At 39.7% G+C, this 18,645-nt stretch overlaps 1 protein-coding gene across 2 annotated transcripts in view; it reads right to left on the bottom strand.

Annotated features, from left to right (window-relative positions):
• Positions 1–8,403: 8,403 nt before the first annotated feature.
• Positions 8,404–18,645, bottom strand: part of HTR7 (5-hydroxytryptamine receptor 7) — a 104,027-nt gene continuing 93,785 nt past the window's right edge. The window contains exon 3 of one of the 2 annotated variants that reach the window (XM_032608631.1): positions 8,404–8,548. In XM_032608631.1, coding sequence (XP_032464522.1) covers positions 8,530–8,548 — 19 coding nt within the window. In that variant the 3' untranslated portion in view covers positions 8,404–8,529. The remainder of the gene's footprint in view (positions 8,549–18,645) is intronic. The other variant, XR_004346234.1, reaches the window with a different exon arrangement.

The following is an 18,645-nucleotide window of genomic DNA, read 5'->3' on the forward strand; positions in this document are numbered from 1 at the left end:
TACATATTGAAAAGTTAAGGCCAATATTTAGTGGATAAATAATGGAAATGTTTCCATTAAAGTCAGAAATAAGGATTTCTTAGATCGTCACAATTATTTAGTACTATTCTGAACATTTGAGACAATGCAATTAATCAAGGAAATGAAATAAGAGGTATACATCCTTGAAGGGAGGATGCAAAATTATCATAATTTCCAGCTAATATAATTTTATACTCATACACGCCAGGAAAACGAACTGTAAAACTTTTGGAACTATTAAGAGTATCAGTAAGGTAGCTAGTTTTAAAATAAATATACAAAAATGCAGTCAGTCTTTTCGTTTACCAGTGATAACTAGTGAGAAAACTACCACGTTTACAACTAAAAACAAAGAAAATCAAATAGAAAAATAACTGAAAAGAAATATACAGTAATACAAGTTATAAAACTCTACCAATGCACAAAAATTAACTCAAAATGGATTAAAGACTTGAACATAAGACCTGAAACCATAAAGCTTCTAGAATAGAACATAGTCAGTAAGCTTCTTGAAATACATAGGTCTTGGCAATGATTTTTAAATCTCATACTAAAAGCAAGAGTAACAAAAGCAAAAATAAACTGGGACTACATCAAATTACAAAGCCTCTGCACAACAAATGCAGCCATCAACAAAATTAAAAGGCAACATACTGCATAAGAGAAAATATTTGCAAATCACACATCTGATAAGGGTTTAATATCCAAAATATATAAAGAATTCATACAACTGTGGTGATCATTTCACAATGTATACAAATATCAAATCATTATGTTGTACACCTGAAACTGATATAATGCTTTATCAATTATACCTCAATAAAAATGAATTTAAAGACATACCTTGCTTCTGGACAGAAAGATTTGGTGTTGTAAAGATGTCACTTCTCTTTAAAATAGACTACAAATTATATGAAATTTCAATAAAAATCCAACAGGGGGCTTCCCAGGTGGCGCAGTGGTTGGGAGTCTGCCTGCCAATGCAGGGGACACGGGTTCGTGCCCCGGTCTGGGAAGATCCCACATGCCGCGGAGTGCTGGGCCGGTGAGCCATAGCCGCTGAGCTTGCGCGTCTGGAGCCTGTGCTCCGCAACGGGAGAGGCCGCAACAGTGAAAGGCTCGCATACTGCAAAAAGAAATTTTAAAAAAGGGACCCCAGAGAGCTCTCTCACCCTCTTTTCACCATGTGAGGATACAAGAAGTTGGAAGAGGACCCTCACCAGAACTCGACCAGGCTGGCACCCTGATCTTAAGACTTCCAGCCTCCAGAACTAAGAGATTAAATTTGTTTAAAAAAAAAAAAAAAATCCAACAGGATTATTTTACAACGTGACAAAAATTACTTTCAAGTTCATCTGCAAAGACCATAACAAAGGAGAGGTCGGGAGAGGACACGCACTTTCCCTGTTACATAGTGACATCTTGTATTTAGCAGTAATGGTAATAATAACAACAGCAACAACATGGATGGTATTGGCATAGGAAAAGACAGACTGTGAAGCGGGGCGGTGAGGGAGTAGAAAATCACAGAAACAGACTCAAGTATTATGAAAGCTTAGTGTTGTTGGTTTGCAAACTCAGGAGCTTCCTGGGTGACATTTGAAACTGTCCCCCCCACCCCTCCATGAGGAGGCAAGCCACTCCCTATTGGTGGGTGGCAGGTTTAATAAGGAAGGGAACTTAACGATGCTTGCCATGGGTGGCTGCAAGATGAGTAGCTCTCTGCACCTGCCCCCCAGAATCTTAAAAGTTTATACAGAGGCCTTAACTGGGTTCAGTCATGCATACAGTCCAGATGGTCTCAACAACACAATACTCTCTCAAAGCTGTGTCCTTGAAGGGCTTCTAGGTGGGCAGAGTAGGTGGTACATGCATTCGGAGGATAGGGGAGGGGGCGAGAAGTCTCTGATTGCCCGGGGTCCAGCTTGCAGGTCAACTAGTAGTCACGTCCTCACCATGACCTCCTCCAACAAGTGTATGATAAATGTGGCATTTCAAATCACAGGGGAAAGATTTGCTATTCACTAAATAATTTGGGGCAACTGGCACCTTAAGGGAAAAATTACATCTCATGAATTCAATTCCAGGTAGATTAAAATTTTTAATAAATGTCAAAAGTGAAACAAAACTCTGAGTACACACTTTTAATAACAATAAAGTGGAACAAGTCTTTCCTAACTTGACACCAAAGCCAGAAACCATAAAAGAAAATGCACTTACATAGAAATTAAGTACTTCCTGGCATCAAAAACAAAAACAAAATAACACAATTATAGAAGTGTAAAAAACTTAGAAAAAACTAGTAACACACAGGATGGACAAAGAATTACTACTACAGGATGAAGAGCTCTTACAAATCAACTATAAAAAGAAAAATGGTCAAAGGCTATGAATAATCAATTAATGAAAGAACAAATTAAAATGGATGAAAAGATGTTCAGTTTCATTATTTTCTAGAACAAAAAAAGAACAACAAAAAACAAATCTTTTTAAACCATAAGATTGGCATCAGGTGAATCAAATGTTGGTCTAGAAGAGGCAAATTTTTACCTCTACCCTCTTACTACTGTTGGCTGGGCCTGAGAATTAAACTGACATAGACAGATTAACAGGAGAAAAGTATACACATTTAAATTAAGTTTTACATGACACAGGAACCCTCATAAGGAATGAAGACCCAAAGAAATGGCAGAACCTACATGCTTTTATATTAGGTTGAAAAAAAGAAGCAATTGTGGAAAAGTAACTAAACACTGTAGAGAGGCTAAAGGAAGGTAAGAATTATTTGAACAAGGTCTGTTTGTACAGAGTTCTTTCTGCCTCAGTTCCGTGTCTCTGGTGATAAGAACGTCTTCCTCTTTCCTGGCACAGAGATCACACCTTTCCCATGGGAGTTTTATATCCTGCTTTCAGGAATAAAAAGGAGGGTCTGAATGCCCATCTTGCCTCTGCTGTTTCTCACGTGCCTTTAATGCAAAATAAGCAACATGCCAAATCTGCGTATTTTGGGGTGACATGCCCTGAACTCCTTCACTGGCAAAGGGGAAAAAAAACTGGCATTCTTCCAAAACTTTTGATAGGGGTATGAATGGATATCTTCCTGGAAGGCGTTTTTATCAATCCATACCGCAATTATAATGGCACAACTCATTCAATCCCAGATCTCGTATGTAGAAATTCTCCACAAAGACATAGTTACAGCATAGGGGGGAAAATGCGTAAACATGCCCGTTGTTTTAATAATGATAAAAGCAAAACTGAAAAAACAAAACACAACAAAATGTCCGTCACTATGTGATGGGTCAAGTAAATGAGACACTTGGCTACCATTAAAATTTAAGGCTGTAGTTTTTTTATCTTTTGAGGTGGAAACACGAAATCAGCACACTTCTGAGTGGGGAGAAAAGTAGGCTGCAGTAAAGGATGAATTCATTTATAAAGCATATGTCCACATATCTATACATGTGTCCATGTACATTTAGAAATCTGGAAGTTTATCTCTGGATGGTGAGATTTGGTGATTTTGTGGTCTTAATGGTTTTTTTCTCATTTGATCTTTATTTATTTATTTACTTGCTAAATGAGCATGTACCCTCTTAACTATAAAATATTAAGCTTTTCCAAAATAAGTCACCTTGCCAACCAGTTCCCCAGCCCTTTTGGCTCTGTCCCTCCCTCTACACCAACAGTACCACATTTCTTCAATACTGAAGTGCACATTTTTTTCTCACTAGGAGCCATCTTAAAATATATGGCATCTCACAATTGCTGTTGGCCAGGAGGCTGACATGACATAGCTGTCAGTGCCTGTGCATGTGCAGACTTGGTTACAGTTATTCATAGTGTCATCACCTCAGTTAATTGCAGACATCACTGGTACTACATCTGTTGAGTATAACTGGCATTTAAAATTGCTTTGGTTACTGTTGCTCCATAGCTAATCACCTCGAGACTTAATGGCTTAAAACAACCATCATTTTATTACCTCTCACAGCTTCTGTGGGCCAGGAATTCAGGAAGAGCTTGATCGGATGCTTCTGGTTAAGAAATCTCTCATGAGACTGCGGTCCCATAGCGGCTGGAATCAGAACAGCAGAGACGGAGGGTGCAGGAGCACCTGGAAACTGGCAAAGCGTCTTTCTCTCTTTGCTAGTCTCGGGGCTTCTCCATGTGATCCTTCTGAGTTAGAATAGTTTGGGCTTCCTTGCAGCATGGCGGCCACAGACCAGCCAGACTGCTAACATGGAAGCTCTGGGCTCTAGAGCAAATATTCCAGCAAACAAGGTGGAATTTGTATCATCTTTTTCAGACCTGGCTTCAGGAGTCATGCAGTGCCACATCGGATGCTTTCCACTGCTTACATGCAAGTCACAAACTAGCCTAGATTCAAGGAATGAGAAACTAGACTTCCCCACTTAATGCGGCAGTAGTAAGCTTCTAGAAGCACATGTGGGACAAGAGTTATTACTGTGATCACCTTTGGGGAAAAAAAATATCTGCCACAAAATGTTCTCAAAAAGATGATACTTGCGTTTAGCATTAAAATGTAAAGTTCTCGGGCTTCCCTGGTGGCGCAGTGGTTGAGAGTCTGCCTGCCGATGCAGGGGACACGGGTTCGTGCCCCGGTCCGGGAGGATCCCACATGCCGTGGAGCGGCTGGGCCCGTGAGCCATGGCCGCTGAGCCTGCGCGTCCGGAGCCTGTGCTCCACAACGGGAGAGGCCACAGCAGTGACAAGGCCCGCGTACCGGAAAAAAAAAAAAAAAGAAAGTTATCTTAAATCCAGAAAAGTACTACATGATAAAAACAAATCCCTTTCTTTATGTCTAACAGAACTCTTTCAATAGGTGTAAAATAAAACTTTCAAGTGATAAGGGAGCAGTGTCTCATAGTTTAATTGGCAGAATTTATTCTGTCTTGGTGTCTGTTGCAGAGATGTCTTCCATTCGCTCGTTCAGGTCCACTTCCCACACTTCTCCTTGTGAGGCAGATGGACGTGCTCCTGTGCCCACCGGCTTCAGGTTGGGTTGGACCAGTGGAGAGGCCCCCGGCAGGAGATGGGAGGGTGGGAGGGAGGGAGGGCAGGCGGACGGAGCATTCACTTACCTGTTCCCTGCCTGTGAGCTCCTGACTTAGGTTGTCGCTCTACAATTCACTCCCCTTCCAGGTTTATGTAACACCCCCCATCCCTCTTTCTTTTATACTAAGGTAGTGACAGTTCCTCAGATGTTAGCCCTAGGTTTCTACACTTCCCTTTCTGGTTCCCCTACACCTTTGTAATTAGTGCCTTTGTAAATAAGTCCCTGACTGGTCAAGAGGTATATAGAATAATGCTGTACTTTACGACTGATGGCATCTTAGAATAGATTAAACACAGCTTTAGAAGTGACTTCACTTTACACGTTAACAGGATGAACAGAGACTGGCCTGTCCAAGGCCTTCCCACTGTGGGGAGGTAGGCTGGTGAAGCTGGAAGCTAAGGGGGGAGACATCAGGCAAATTCCCTCCTGTAGAGAGGCATGGCCACTGGGCTCTATGGGCGTGATCCACTATAATATTTTCTGTTGCAATGCCCTTGTGCCACAAACACACTTTCAGTTATGTTTGCTTGCTGTTACAGCCTGATCTCATCTATGACATAGGCAAGGCCCAAACCTACCCTTGTTGTGTAGCAGAAATACAAGAGCAGCAGGAAGGAGAGACTGTTGCCAAAGCAAGAAGTGACCTAAGAAGGATGGAGAATGCTCACACAGAAACAGCTGACTGAAGGGATAAGTAAGAATCAGAATGGATAGGACGTGGATGATTTCTTCGTGGAGTCTCAGATACCTGGGGAACCTCTGCTGCTGTATGTGACTCGGGGTCTCAAAGGAGAGGGGAGCTCCCTGAAGCCTGGGGACACCTAGGTTTCATAGTTTTAAACCTACTTAGGTGAGCCTATTTGTTGAACACTTTTAGGCATGAGCCCACTCTTAGCCATATCTCTGTGTCTTACTGGTGGGAAGCAAGCCAGAACCTCCTAAATCACCTGGAAATCTGCTTAAAAATTTTAGCCATTTCAATTCTGCCAGATACACCAGTGGTACACTGCACTGAAAACTAGGCATATTCTTTGCAAGGAGAAATGGGTAAAGGGACGTGTTCTTGCTTTCACTTGACGCATTACTGATTCTTCTGAAACTTACCAAAATAGAGCATGCAGACTCGAATTGGTTGTGGAAACTGCCTTATAAAAATTCAGTTAACACTTTTTTGAGTAAAACATTATTTCAAAGGTGACTGTCAAGTTAATTTCAACAATTATGAATCCTGTTTTTTCAATAATTCTAATTATTGAAATGTCAAGGAAAAATAGATTATATTCCCAAAAAAGGGATTAAAAAGATCATTAGGAGAGCCAGAGCTTTGGTGCACCGTGTACTGTTTATACTGAAAGAGCTCTTGCAACTCCCTCTTTCTCCACTAACTTGTCTCTTTCCCATATTATAAGAATCCTCTACGTGCAAAGATCTCTGTTGCCACAACTGCAGCAGTTGTTACTTAACTTTCTTCCCTCAGGGTATTTATAGTGTCTCCTAAAGATTAGCTGTGATGTTCCATTTTGCCAAAGGTGCCCACCTCCCTTGAACAAGACCTCCTCCAGCGAGATAATTCTTTAACATTTCAGAGTTAAAAAGAAAATGTACTGAAAATGAGAATTATCTGTAAAACAATCCCATTCTGAGGGTTGTCTACTTTCATTTGTGAATGGATTAATAAACATGGAAGATTAAAAAATAGGTTTATCTTTATATCATTTGGCCCCGACTTAAGATCATTCAGGTCTAGAAAACCTACCTGCAACAGTAACCCTGGGCAAATAGTCCCAGGAATTCCAATTGTCCACATATGCCATGTTTGATACATACATTTTATGTCATAATTAGTAGGTAGAGAAATATAAAATATTATACAATGTGGCTGGTGAGGCAAAATGTCCGCTTTCAAAAATCTGAACGTTGAGACCCTAGAAATAGACTGGGAGAGCCTCTGCAATATTCTTTTAGCAGAGGTTCTCTATAAGGCAGGATTCTCCTAGGTGCTCATGTCAGAAACCCAATTCAAGCTAACTTCTTTCAGAAACTCAAACTTGTCTAATAAGATCGTTCTAAAACTCTGGTTAAGATATTTTTCAAGAAAACATGTCTTTTTCTCAGCTTTCCTCACCAATGGTAGATAAATTAATTAGTGCCCTTTTTCATCTTTGCTGTGGTGAAATGGAAATGAAAACATTTTACCTCAGCCTATATTAGGTAGTGTTGCTATAAAAGCTCACGCTCCACTACAGTTCATGTTATAACGCTGAAGAGATAGTTTACATCCGAAAGATCTGTGCTTTTCATGATCCAAATGGATGATTGGGAATTAGGCCAAATGTTCCCTTAATTGATTTAATTTACTAAATTTTTTACTTTTGCAGATAAGTTAAAAGCCAATATTTAAAAGCTTGCTACAATTAAATTTCTAAGAGCCAAACAAACAAGTATAAAGAGTAATCTTTGACTATGCACCCAGAAATAGTTTCAGGTGTTAATTTTATCTCCACATCTAAAATATATTCTAACATTCCATTCAGAGCCATTGATGAGAAAGTCGATGGAGTAACGGGGATGAGAGGCAACATTCCTCAATAGAATTGCTCTCTTGAGCCAGAAAAAGCAGTCAAAGCTGTCTCACAGGTACAGATCTCCCAAAGACCAGGACTGGGGGCAACTGGCCAAATCTTCCTGACAAACCTCAGCTACTACCTAATTACCCTCATTTGTCTTTGCTTTAAAAAACTAGGGAATTCTCTCAGTTCTCAGCTCCAATGGAGCGGGAGAGAGACCTGGCCCATGGCGTAGATGGATTTGGTTAACAGCTTGCTTTCAGCTTCAAGGGACCGTGGGGGGTCTGTAAGTAACTGAAAAAGGTCTGATTTGAGCTACTATTGCCAACACTGTCTGAAATTTCTATAAACACTCTCTCAGGTTCAGACATTGATCCAAGGAATGTATCTTGTAAGAAGGGGACATTGCCTCTGAATAATGGATTAGTGTATTTGACCAACTGGCTGACCATAAAGAGACAGCAAAAGATGAGAGAATGGGATACAGGTGAGTTAAGTTTTAATAAGGAGACTATAGAAAGGCACACATTAAAGGGCAATAGCAGTTAGGGCAGTGTATTAGGGTTCTCCAGAGAAACAGAACCAGTGTTATTTTATATATATTATATATAGGTTTTTAATATACATACATCATATATATATTATTTACATACATATCAACCAATATTCTATTGAGATATATATATGCATATATATAGATATCTATGTCAATATCTATACATATATAGAGACAGAGAGTTTTATACACATACATATATAAAGAGATTTATTATAAGGAATTGCTCACGTGATTATGGAGGTGGAGAAGTCCCTCGATCTACCATCTGCAAGCTGGAAACCCAGAAAAGCTGGTGATGCAGTTCAGTCTGAGTCCAAAGGCCTGAAAACCAGAGGGCTGATGGTCCCATTTCAAATGCAGGAGAAGACTGACGTCTCAGCTCAAGTAGTCAGGTGTAGAGTGAGTTTTCCCACCCGCCATCTTTTTGTTCTATTTAGGCCCTCAGTGGACTGGATGAAGCCCACCCACATTGGGGAGGGCAATCTGCTTTACTCAATCTATGGCTTCAAATCTCATCCAGAAACACCCTTACAGAAACACCCTGAAAAAAACATTCAGCCAAATATATGGACACCCCATGATCCAGTCAAATTAATACACAAAATTAACCATCACAGGCAGGCTGCAATAGAAAGGGATAACCAGAAGAAAGCACTGAGATACTAGGTACCTAGAAATGCAGGAATCCAAGAAAAGGATTTGGAAGCAGGAATCACAGCCTTTGTTCCCTTCACCATGATCTGGGATTTAACCTTGAACAACTGCTTTTGGGTATTCAGTGTAAGATGAAGTATTTGGAGAAGCAAGAGTGAGTCCCCTCTGAGTTCAGATGCATATTTCCAGGCCCACAAAAACAGTCAGTAACCAGTGAGATGCATTTTGCATTTTGTGGAAGGGAGAACGTAAGGAAAAGTACACATCAGCTGGAAAGCTCACATTTCTTACTTACAAGTTAATGTCCTTGAGCTCCGTAAACCTCAGTCCCCTTACCCAAAAAATGGAGATAAGACCTTTTAGAGTTGTTTTGAGGATTAGCAGAATGACTGGTGAGTAAAAAACACTCAATTAATGTAAGCTGTATCAATCGCTGCCATAACACACACACACACACACACACACACACACACACACACACACACACACGATGGTGAAAGCCTGGACCTTCGCCAAGGTCAACATCTCATTCTCAATGGCTAATATTCAACACATATTTGACAAAGATCAACTCTTTGTTTTGTTGACAACATTCTGATCAGCTGCTTGGCCATGGGGACAGAAATATGATGCACTGATTCTTAGCCGACCCTGTGCTAGCACCAATATTAATTAGTTTACACCAGGAATTCCTCAATAATGTAGGAATTAGCCAGGTCTGCACTTAAACTTAAAACCCATATGTCTTTAAATATAACTGAAAACTATCTAAGATGGCCTGTGGGTTATTTCCTTCCACAAACTTGCTGGATTTTTGGTACCAACAGTAGCATGGAATCCTAAAGGGTACTTACAAGAGAGTTTGTGAGAATCTTGTGTATTCCTCTGACAAGATTCTGTAACCATATACAAATGATTTAAATATTGTTTCACACTCATCACGCTTTCCATACTAATTGCACACAGAATCAGCTAGATGATTCAGTTTTCCAGCATCTGTGGGAACAGCGATTCTCAGCATTTGGAACCCGGATGAGCTGTACCAGAATCACCTGTTAGGCACCCTCCACTGCACCCCAGGGCATAATGAATCAGAATTTCTGTAAATGGGGCCCAGGAATCTTTATGTTTAATAAGCTCCCTGGATCATTCTTATTCAGAGTGAAGTTCAGAAAACACTGGGTTTAAGATATAAGGTGGTATGGCTAATGTTAGAATTAACATTTCTAATATCAGAGCCCTTCGCCTTCAAACTCTGTGGCTGACATTCTATCAAAATTCAGTCTCTTTCTTTGCCTTACTTAAGAAAAATTCAGTTAACAGAATCATTCCAAAAAATTAAACAGTTTTCCCTGCCTTTGGGTCAGCATTCTGGATTCAATTCAATTGTAGATAATTAAAGAGCAGAAACACAGAGCGGGGGAAAGTTCAGTTGTTTAAAGGCTGTGATTTGTGACCGTGGGTAACTACCCCAGGGGTAGTTCTCAGGGGTGAGCTGTTCCTCACCCGCCCCATCAGTACACTCTCCCTATATCACACTCATCACATGTGTTGTGTCCTGCCTTGCATACGTGCCTTGCACACTTGGTGTTCTGCACATGTCATGGTTATGCTACAGTCATTTCTCAGCTGGGGAAGTGCTAGGCTTTCCCTAATTGAGTAACTGCACACTCCCAGTGGATGATGGTCGGTTTTTGTGATTCATTTCTTTTCCTCCACGTGATGTTTGCTCTGACCATATTTACTGCAATGCAGTTTTACATCTATTGAACTTAATAAGGAAAAAAACTGAACTTATATTTTGTAGGTTTTTTCACTTCACTTTTCTCGTAATAATCATTTTTATTATATTTTTAAATGCATAGCTGTGTCACAGATTTAAAAAACATTCCTTCACCAAAGATAGTTTGCAAAGCACTGCTCTATATCACATTTTGTAAACAACTTCAGACAAAACAGCTCTAGTTTACCATGTTCTCACTTGCTAACCAGGAGGGGGTTGTACTAGATCAGCCATGAGATCCTCTAGGTCTGTAATTCGCTGTGTATACAGTATATCTCATTTACCTATGGGTGGATTATTCACTTGTGAATTAACCATGACAAACTTTTATATCTACACTGATGTTCTGCTGCCTCTCCTCATAGCTCTGCACCATCTCTCCCACTGTGAGACTGTGTAGCTCTAAAGAACATTTTAATAATAACCCAATCAAAATGTAATTAAGAAAGGTAATTTGGCACCAAAAATATCATATAATACATAACAGAAATGAATTCTAGATAGTTCTTGCCATCTGCTATTTTGAATTACCACTTCTCTCCTCCACTGAGATTTAAATATTTATACAAATGTATTGAAGTATGCATTTCTTTTTGAACTCCCTGCATGTGCCTTATCATAGTAGACATCATAATTTATTATAATCATTTGTGTAACGTTTCAGCTTCCTTGCTAAACATTTAGCTTCACAAGAATGGAATGCATTTCTGTCTTACCACTTAGTTCTACTGTTTAGATAACCTCTGACATATTAATAAATACTTATGTGATTGTATGAGTGAATGGATGAATAAATGAATTTCTTAGAGGAAGAAACATGGATTAGTCTTTCATTTCTTTATTGTCTCCTGAGTATTTCTTGTCCATTACCTTCCTTTTGTTCCATAATCTCTGAGCACAAATTATATAGTTTGAATAGAATCTAAGATTTCATGTGTCTATTCAGGGAGCCATAGTTACAAGATGTCTTAATTCCTTCTCAGGTTTTTGTAAAGTGCCAGATGCCCAGAATAACTGTTACCTGTTAAGTCTACTTCTGATAAGTTATCAACCTCTCTCCCTTTCTGTTTTGGATTAGACATCATAAATTTTGCTTTTAGATTTTTATTGATGATCACACCACATCTCTCTTGCTTGCATTGTATAAGCAGGGTTTTGGTTTTGTCTTCTTTTTTTAATGTAATTAGCCAGCAGGAGCTTAAAAAGCAAAGTGTTTTAAGTTAAGAAATTACTTTTTTTCTCCAGAGAAAGTGTAGACAAAGCAAGTTGAAAGAGAGACCCAATTAAATAAACTTCTGTCTCTGGGCATGAGATCCCAAGGTCTGCATGCCTCACGTGTAATACTAACAAGGCCTTCCTTTTTGGATTTACTCTGCTTAGAGTAAGGAATGACATCACAATATGCATTACTCCCAGTGCTTTCAAAATGTGCTGACTTGATGAAAGTTTCCAAATGGCTTCTTTGTAAGCTGTTAGGGACCATCTGGCTAGCTGTAGATAAACAAGTTTCAACATATGGACCATAACACATACATGGCACTGCTTCACTAGTGCAGAAAATTAAGAAAAGGTCGCTCTCCTGACATGAGAAACTCATGCTAAAGATGCAGCACCATGTAGCGGAGGGCCTGCCCTAAGTTGCACATAGGAAAGCTTAATTCCAGCTCCTTCCTGCCCACTCACTGCACGTGTCACTTGATTATACCAAGTCTCCTGGATTTCCTCATCTGAAAATTAAAAAGAATGCCAAGTCAACGTTGGCTTTCCTCCTTCTCTTTCCCTCTCTCCTTTTTTTCCTTCCTTCCTATTAAGAAATATTTATCAATGTTTTATAGTTCTCAGCACATGGGTCTTTTACCTCCTTTTTTAGGTTTATTCTAGGTATTTTATTGTTTTTGAAGTGATTTTAAACAAGATTGTTTTTTACTTTCTCTTTCTGATATTTCATTGTTAGTGTAAAGAAATGCAACAGATTTCTGTATATTAATCTTCTATCCTGCTACCTTGCAGAATTCATTTATTATTTCTAATAGTTTTGTCTGGAGTCTTTAGGGTTTTCTCTATACAGTATCATGTCATCTGCAGATAATGACAACTTACCTCTTCCCTTCCAATTTGGATACCTTTGATTTCTTTTTCTTGCCTTATTGCTGTCACTAGCACTTCCAATACTATGTTGAATAGAAGTGGTAAGAGTGGACATCCTTGCATTGTTTCAGATTTTAGCAGGAAGGCTTTCAGCTTTTCACTGTTGAGTATTATGTTGCCTGTGAGTTTGTCATAAATAGCTTTTATTATGTTGAGATATGTCACCTCTATACCTACTTTGGTGAGACTTTTTGTCATGAATAGATGTTGAATTTTATCAAATCCTTTTTCTGCATCTATTCTATTGATCTTTTTCTGATCATCTATTGAAATGATCATGTGGTTTTGTCTTTTTTTTATTAATGTGATGTATCACACTGATTGATCTGTATATGTTGAACCATCCTTGCTGCCCTGGAATGAATCCAACTTGATCATGGTGTATGATCCTTTTTATGTATTGCTGGATTCGGTTTGCTAAAATTTTGTTGAGGATATTTACATCTATATTCATCAAACATATTGGCCTGTAATTTTCCTTTTTTGTAATACTACAAAGCTACAGTAATCAAAGCAGTGTGGTACTACGGGGCATATACTTAGAGAAAACAGTAATTCAAAAAGACCCATGCACCCCAATGTTCATTGCAGCACTATTTACAATAGCCAGGTCATGAAAGCAACCTAAATGCCCATCGACAGACAAATGGATAAAGAAGATGTGGTATGTATATATAATGGAATATTACTCAGCCATAAAAAGGAACAAAATTGGGTCATTTGTAAAGACGTGGATGGACCTAGAGACTGTCATACAGAGTGAAGTAAATCAGAAAGAGAAAAACAAATATGCTATATTAGCACATATATGTGGAATCTAGAAAAATGGTACAGAGGAACCAGTTTGCAAGGCAGAAATAGAGACACAGATATAGAGAACAAATGTATGGACACCAAGGGGGGAAAGGGTGGGGTGGGATGAACTGGGAGATTGGGATTGACATATATGCACTAATATGTATAAAACAGATAACTAATGAGAACCTGCTGTATAGCACAGGGAGCTCTACTTCATTTCACTGTACACCAGAAACTAACACAACACTGTATAACAACTATACCCCAAATAAAAAACGAAAAAGAAAAACAGTGTGGTATTGGCACACAAAAAAAAGACATATAGATTCAACAGAACAGAATAGAGAGCCCAGAAAGAAACCTATAAACCTATGGTCAATCAATCTTAGACAAAGGAGGCAAGAATATACAATAGAGAAAAGACTGTCTCTTCAGCAAGTGGTATTGGGAAAGCTGGACAGCCGCATGTAACTCAATGAAGTTAGTGCACACCCTCACACCATACACAAAAATAAACTCAAGATGGTTTAAATACCTAAATATAATACATGATACCATAAAACTCCTAGAAGAGAATATAGGCAAAACTTTCTTGGACATAAATCATAGCAATATTTTCTTAGATCAGCCTCCCAAGGAAAAGAAATAAAAACAAAAAAAAGTACATGGTACCTATTCAAACTTAAAAGCTTTTGCACAGCAAAGAAAACTATCAACAAAAAGAAGAAACAACCTACAGAATGGGAGAAAGTATTTGCAAACAATGCAACTGACAAGGGGTTAATTTCCAAAATACAGTAACAACTTACACAACTCAATGTAAAAAAAAAAACCCAAACAACCCAATCAAAAAATGGGCAGGGGCTTCCCTGGTGGCACAGCGGTTGAGAGTCTGCCTGACAATGCAGGGGACACGGGTTCATGCCCCAGTCCGGGAAGATCCCACATGCCGTGGAGCGGCTAGGCCCATGAGCCATGGCCGCTGAGCCTGCGTGTCCGGAGCCTGTGCTCCACAACGGGAGAGGCCAAAACAGTGAGAGGCCCACGTACTGCAAAAAAAAAAAAGAATCCGCCTGCCAATGCAGGGGACACAAGTTCGAGCCCTGGTCCAGGAAAATCCAACACGCCACGGAGTAACTGAGCCCGTGAGCCACGACTACAGAGCCTGTGCTCTAGAGCCCGCAAGCCACAACTACTGAGCCTGTGTGCCACAACTGCTGAAGCCCAGAAACCTAGAGCTCATGTTCCGCAACAAGAGAAGCCACCTCAATGAGAAGCCAGTGCACAATGAAGAGTAGCCCCTACTCGTCGCAACTAGAGAAAGCCCGGGTGCAGCAACAAAGACCCAATGCAGCCAAAAATAAATAAAATAAAATACATTAATTTTAAAAAAAGTCTACAAAGAATAAATGCTGGAGAGGGTGTGGAGAAAAGGAAACTCTCCTACACTGCTGGTGGAAATGTAAATTGATATAACCACTATGGAAAACAGTATGGAGATTCTTAGGAAAGTAAAAATATAGCTACCAAACTAAAAATAGAGCTACTATATGATCCACCAATCCCACTCCTAAGCACATAACTGGAAAAGACAAAAACTCTAATTTGAAAAGATACATCCACCCCAACGTTCACAGCAGCACTATTTAAAATAGCCAAGACACGGAAGCAACCTAAATGTGCACCAACAGATGAATGCATAAAGATGTGATACACACCCACACACACTAGAATATTACTCAGCCATAAAAAAGAATGAGATAATGCCATTTGCAGAGATTGGTTCAAGATGGCAGAGTAGAAGGATGTGCTCTCACTCCCTCTTGCGAGAGCACCGGAATCACAGCTAACTGCTGAACAATCATAGACAGGAAGACACTGGAACTCACCAAAAAAGATATCCCACACCCAAAGACAAAGGAGAATCCACAATGAGATGGTAGCAGGGGCGCAATCACAATAAAATCAAATCCCATAACTACTGGGTGGGTGACTCACAAACTGGAGAACACTCACACCACAGAAGTCCACCCACTGGAGTGAAGGTTCTGAGCCCCACGTCAGGCTTCCCAACCTGGGGGTCTGGCAACGGGAGGAGGAATTCCTAGAGAATCAGACTCTGAAGGCTAGTGGGATTTGATTGCAGGACTTCGACAGGACTGGGGGAAACAGAGACTCCACTCTTGGAGGGCACACACAAAGCAGTGTGTGCATCGGGACCCAGGGGAAGGAGCAGTGACCCCACAGGAGACTGAACCAGACCTATCTGCTAGTGTTGGAGGGTCTCCTGCAGAGGCGGGGGGGTGACTGTGTCTCATCGTGAGGACAAGGACACTGGCAGGAGAAGTTCTGGGAAGTACTCCTTGGTGTGAGCCCTCCCAGAGTCTGCCATTAGCCCCAACAAAGAGCCCAGGTAGCCTCCAGTGTTGGGTCGCCTCAGGCCAAGGAACCAAAAGGGAGGGAACCCAGCCCAACCCATGATCAGGCAAGAGGATTAAAGTTTTACTGAGTTCTGGCTACCAGAGCAACAGCCAGCTCTACCCACCACCAGTCCCTCCCATCAGAAAACCTGCACAAGGCTCTTAGATAGCCTAATCCACCAGAAGGCAGACAGCAGAAGCAAGAAGAACTACAATCCTGCAGCCTGTGGAACAACAGCCACATTCACAGAAACATAGACAAGATGAAAAGGCAAAGGGCTATGTACCAGATGGAGGAACAAGATAAAACCCCAGAAAAACAACTAAATGAAGTGGAGACAGGCAACCTTCCAGAAAAAGAATTCAGAATAATGATAGTGAAGTTGATCCAGGACCTCGGAAAAAGAATGGAGGCAAAGATAGGGAAGATGCAAGAAATGTTTAACAAGGACCTAGAAGAATTAAAGAACAAACAAACAGAGATGAACAATACAATAACTGAAATGAAAAATACACTAGAGGGAATCAATAGCAGAATAACTGAGGCAGAAGAACGGATAAGTGACTTGGACGACAGAATGGTGGAATTCACTGCTGCGGAACAGAATAAAGAAAACAGAATGAAAAGAAATGAAGACAGCCTAAGACACCTCTGGGACAACAGTAAACGCAACAAAATTCGCATTATAGGGGACCCAGAAGGAGAGGAGAGAGAGAAAGGAGCCAAGAAAATATTTGAAGATATTATAGTCGAAAACTTCCCTAACATGGGAAAGGAAATAGCCACCCAATCCAGGAAGTGAAGAGAGTCCCAGGAAGGATAAACACAGGGAGAAGCACACCGAGACACGTAGTAATCAAATTGGCGAAAATTAAAGACCAAGAAAAATTATTGAAAGCAGCAAGGGAAAAACGACAAATAACATACAAGGGAACTCCCATAAGGTTAACAGCTTATTTCTCAGCAAAAACTCTACAAGCCAGAAGGGAGTGGCATGACATATTTAAAGTGATGAAAGACCTACAACCAAGATTACTCTAACCGGCAAGGATCTCATTAAGATTCGATGGAGAAATCAAAATCTTTACAGGCAAGCAAAAGCTAAGACAATTCAGCACCACCAAACCAGCTCTACAACAAATGCTAAAGGATCTTCTCTAAGTGGAAAACACAAGAGAAGAAAAGGACCTCCAAAAGCAAACCCCAAACAATTAAGAAAATGGTAATAGGAACATACATATCGATAATTACCTTAAAAGTGAATGGATTAAATGCTCCAACCAAAAGACACAGGCTCGCTGAATGGATACGAAAACAAGACCCATCTATATGCTGTCTACAAGAGACCCACTTCAGACCTAGGGACACATACAGACAGAAAGTGAGGGGATGGAAAAATAGATTCCATGCAAATGAAAATCAAAAGAAAGCTGGAGTAGCAATACTCATATAAGATAAAATAGACTTTAAAATAAAGAATGTTACAAGAGACAAGGAAGGACACTACACAATGATCAAGGGATCGATCCAAGAAGAAGATGCAACAATTATAAATATATATGCACCCAGTATAGGAGCACCTCAATACATAAGACAACTGCTAACAGCTATAAAAGAGGAAATTGACAGTAACACAGTAATAGTGGGGGACCTTAACACCTCACCTACACCAATGGACAGATTATCCAAAAAGAAAATTAATAAGAAAACACAAGCTTTAAATGACACAATAGACCAGATAGATTTTATGGATATTTATAGGACATTCCATCCAAAAACAGCAGATTACACTTTCTTCTCAAGTGCACACGGAACATTCTCCAGGATAGATCACATCTTGGGTCACAAATCGAGCCTCAGTAAATTTAAGAAAATCGAAATCATATCAAGCATCCTTTCCGGCCACAATGCTATGAGATTAGAAATCAATTACAGGGGAAAAAATGTAAAAAACACAAACACACGGAGGCTAAGCAATATGTTACTAAATAACCAAGAGATCAATGAAGAAATCAAAGGGAAATCAAAAGATACCTAGAGACAAATGACAATGAAAACATGACGATCCAAAACCTATGGGATGCAGCAAAAGCAGATCTAAGAGGGAAGTTTATAGCAATACAAGCCTACCTCAAGAAACAAGAAAACTCTCAAATAAACAATCTAACCTTACACCAAAAGGAACTAGAGAAAGAAGAACAAACAAAACCCAAAGCTAGCAGAAGGAAAGAAATCATAAATATCAGAGCAGAAATAAATGCAATAGAAACAAAGGAAACAATAGCAAAGATCAATAAAACTTAAAGCTGGTTCTTTGAGAAGAAAAACAAAATTGATAAACAATTTACAAGATTCATCAAGAAAAAGAGGGCGAGGACTCAAATCAATAAAATTAGAAATGAAAAAGGAGAAGTTACGACAGACACCACAGAAATATAAAGCATCCTAAGAGATTACTACAAGTAACTCTATGCCAATAAAATGGACAATCTGGAAGAAATGGACAAATTCTTAGAAAACACAACCTTCTGAGACTGAACCAGGAAGAAATAGAAAATATAAACAGACCAATCACAAGCACTGAAAATTGAAACTGTGATTAAAAATCTTCCAA

The sequence above is a fragment of the Phocoena sinus genome, chromosome 16 (genome assembly GCF_008692025.1).
Source record: "Phocoena sinus isolate mPhoSin1 chromosome 16, mPhoSin1.pri, whole genome shotgun sequence".
In the NCBI taxonomy this organism is placed as follows: Eukaryota; Metazoa; Chordata; class Mammalia; order Artiodactyla; family Phocoenidae; genus Phocoena; species Phocoena sinus.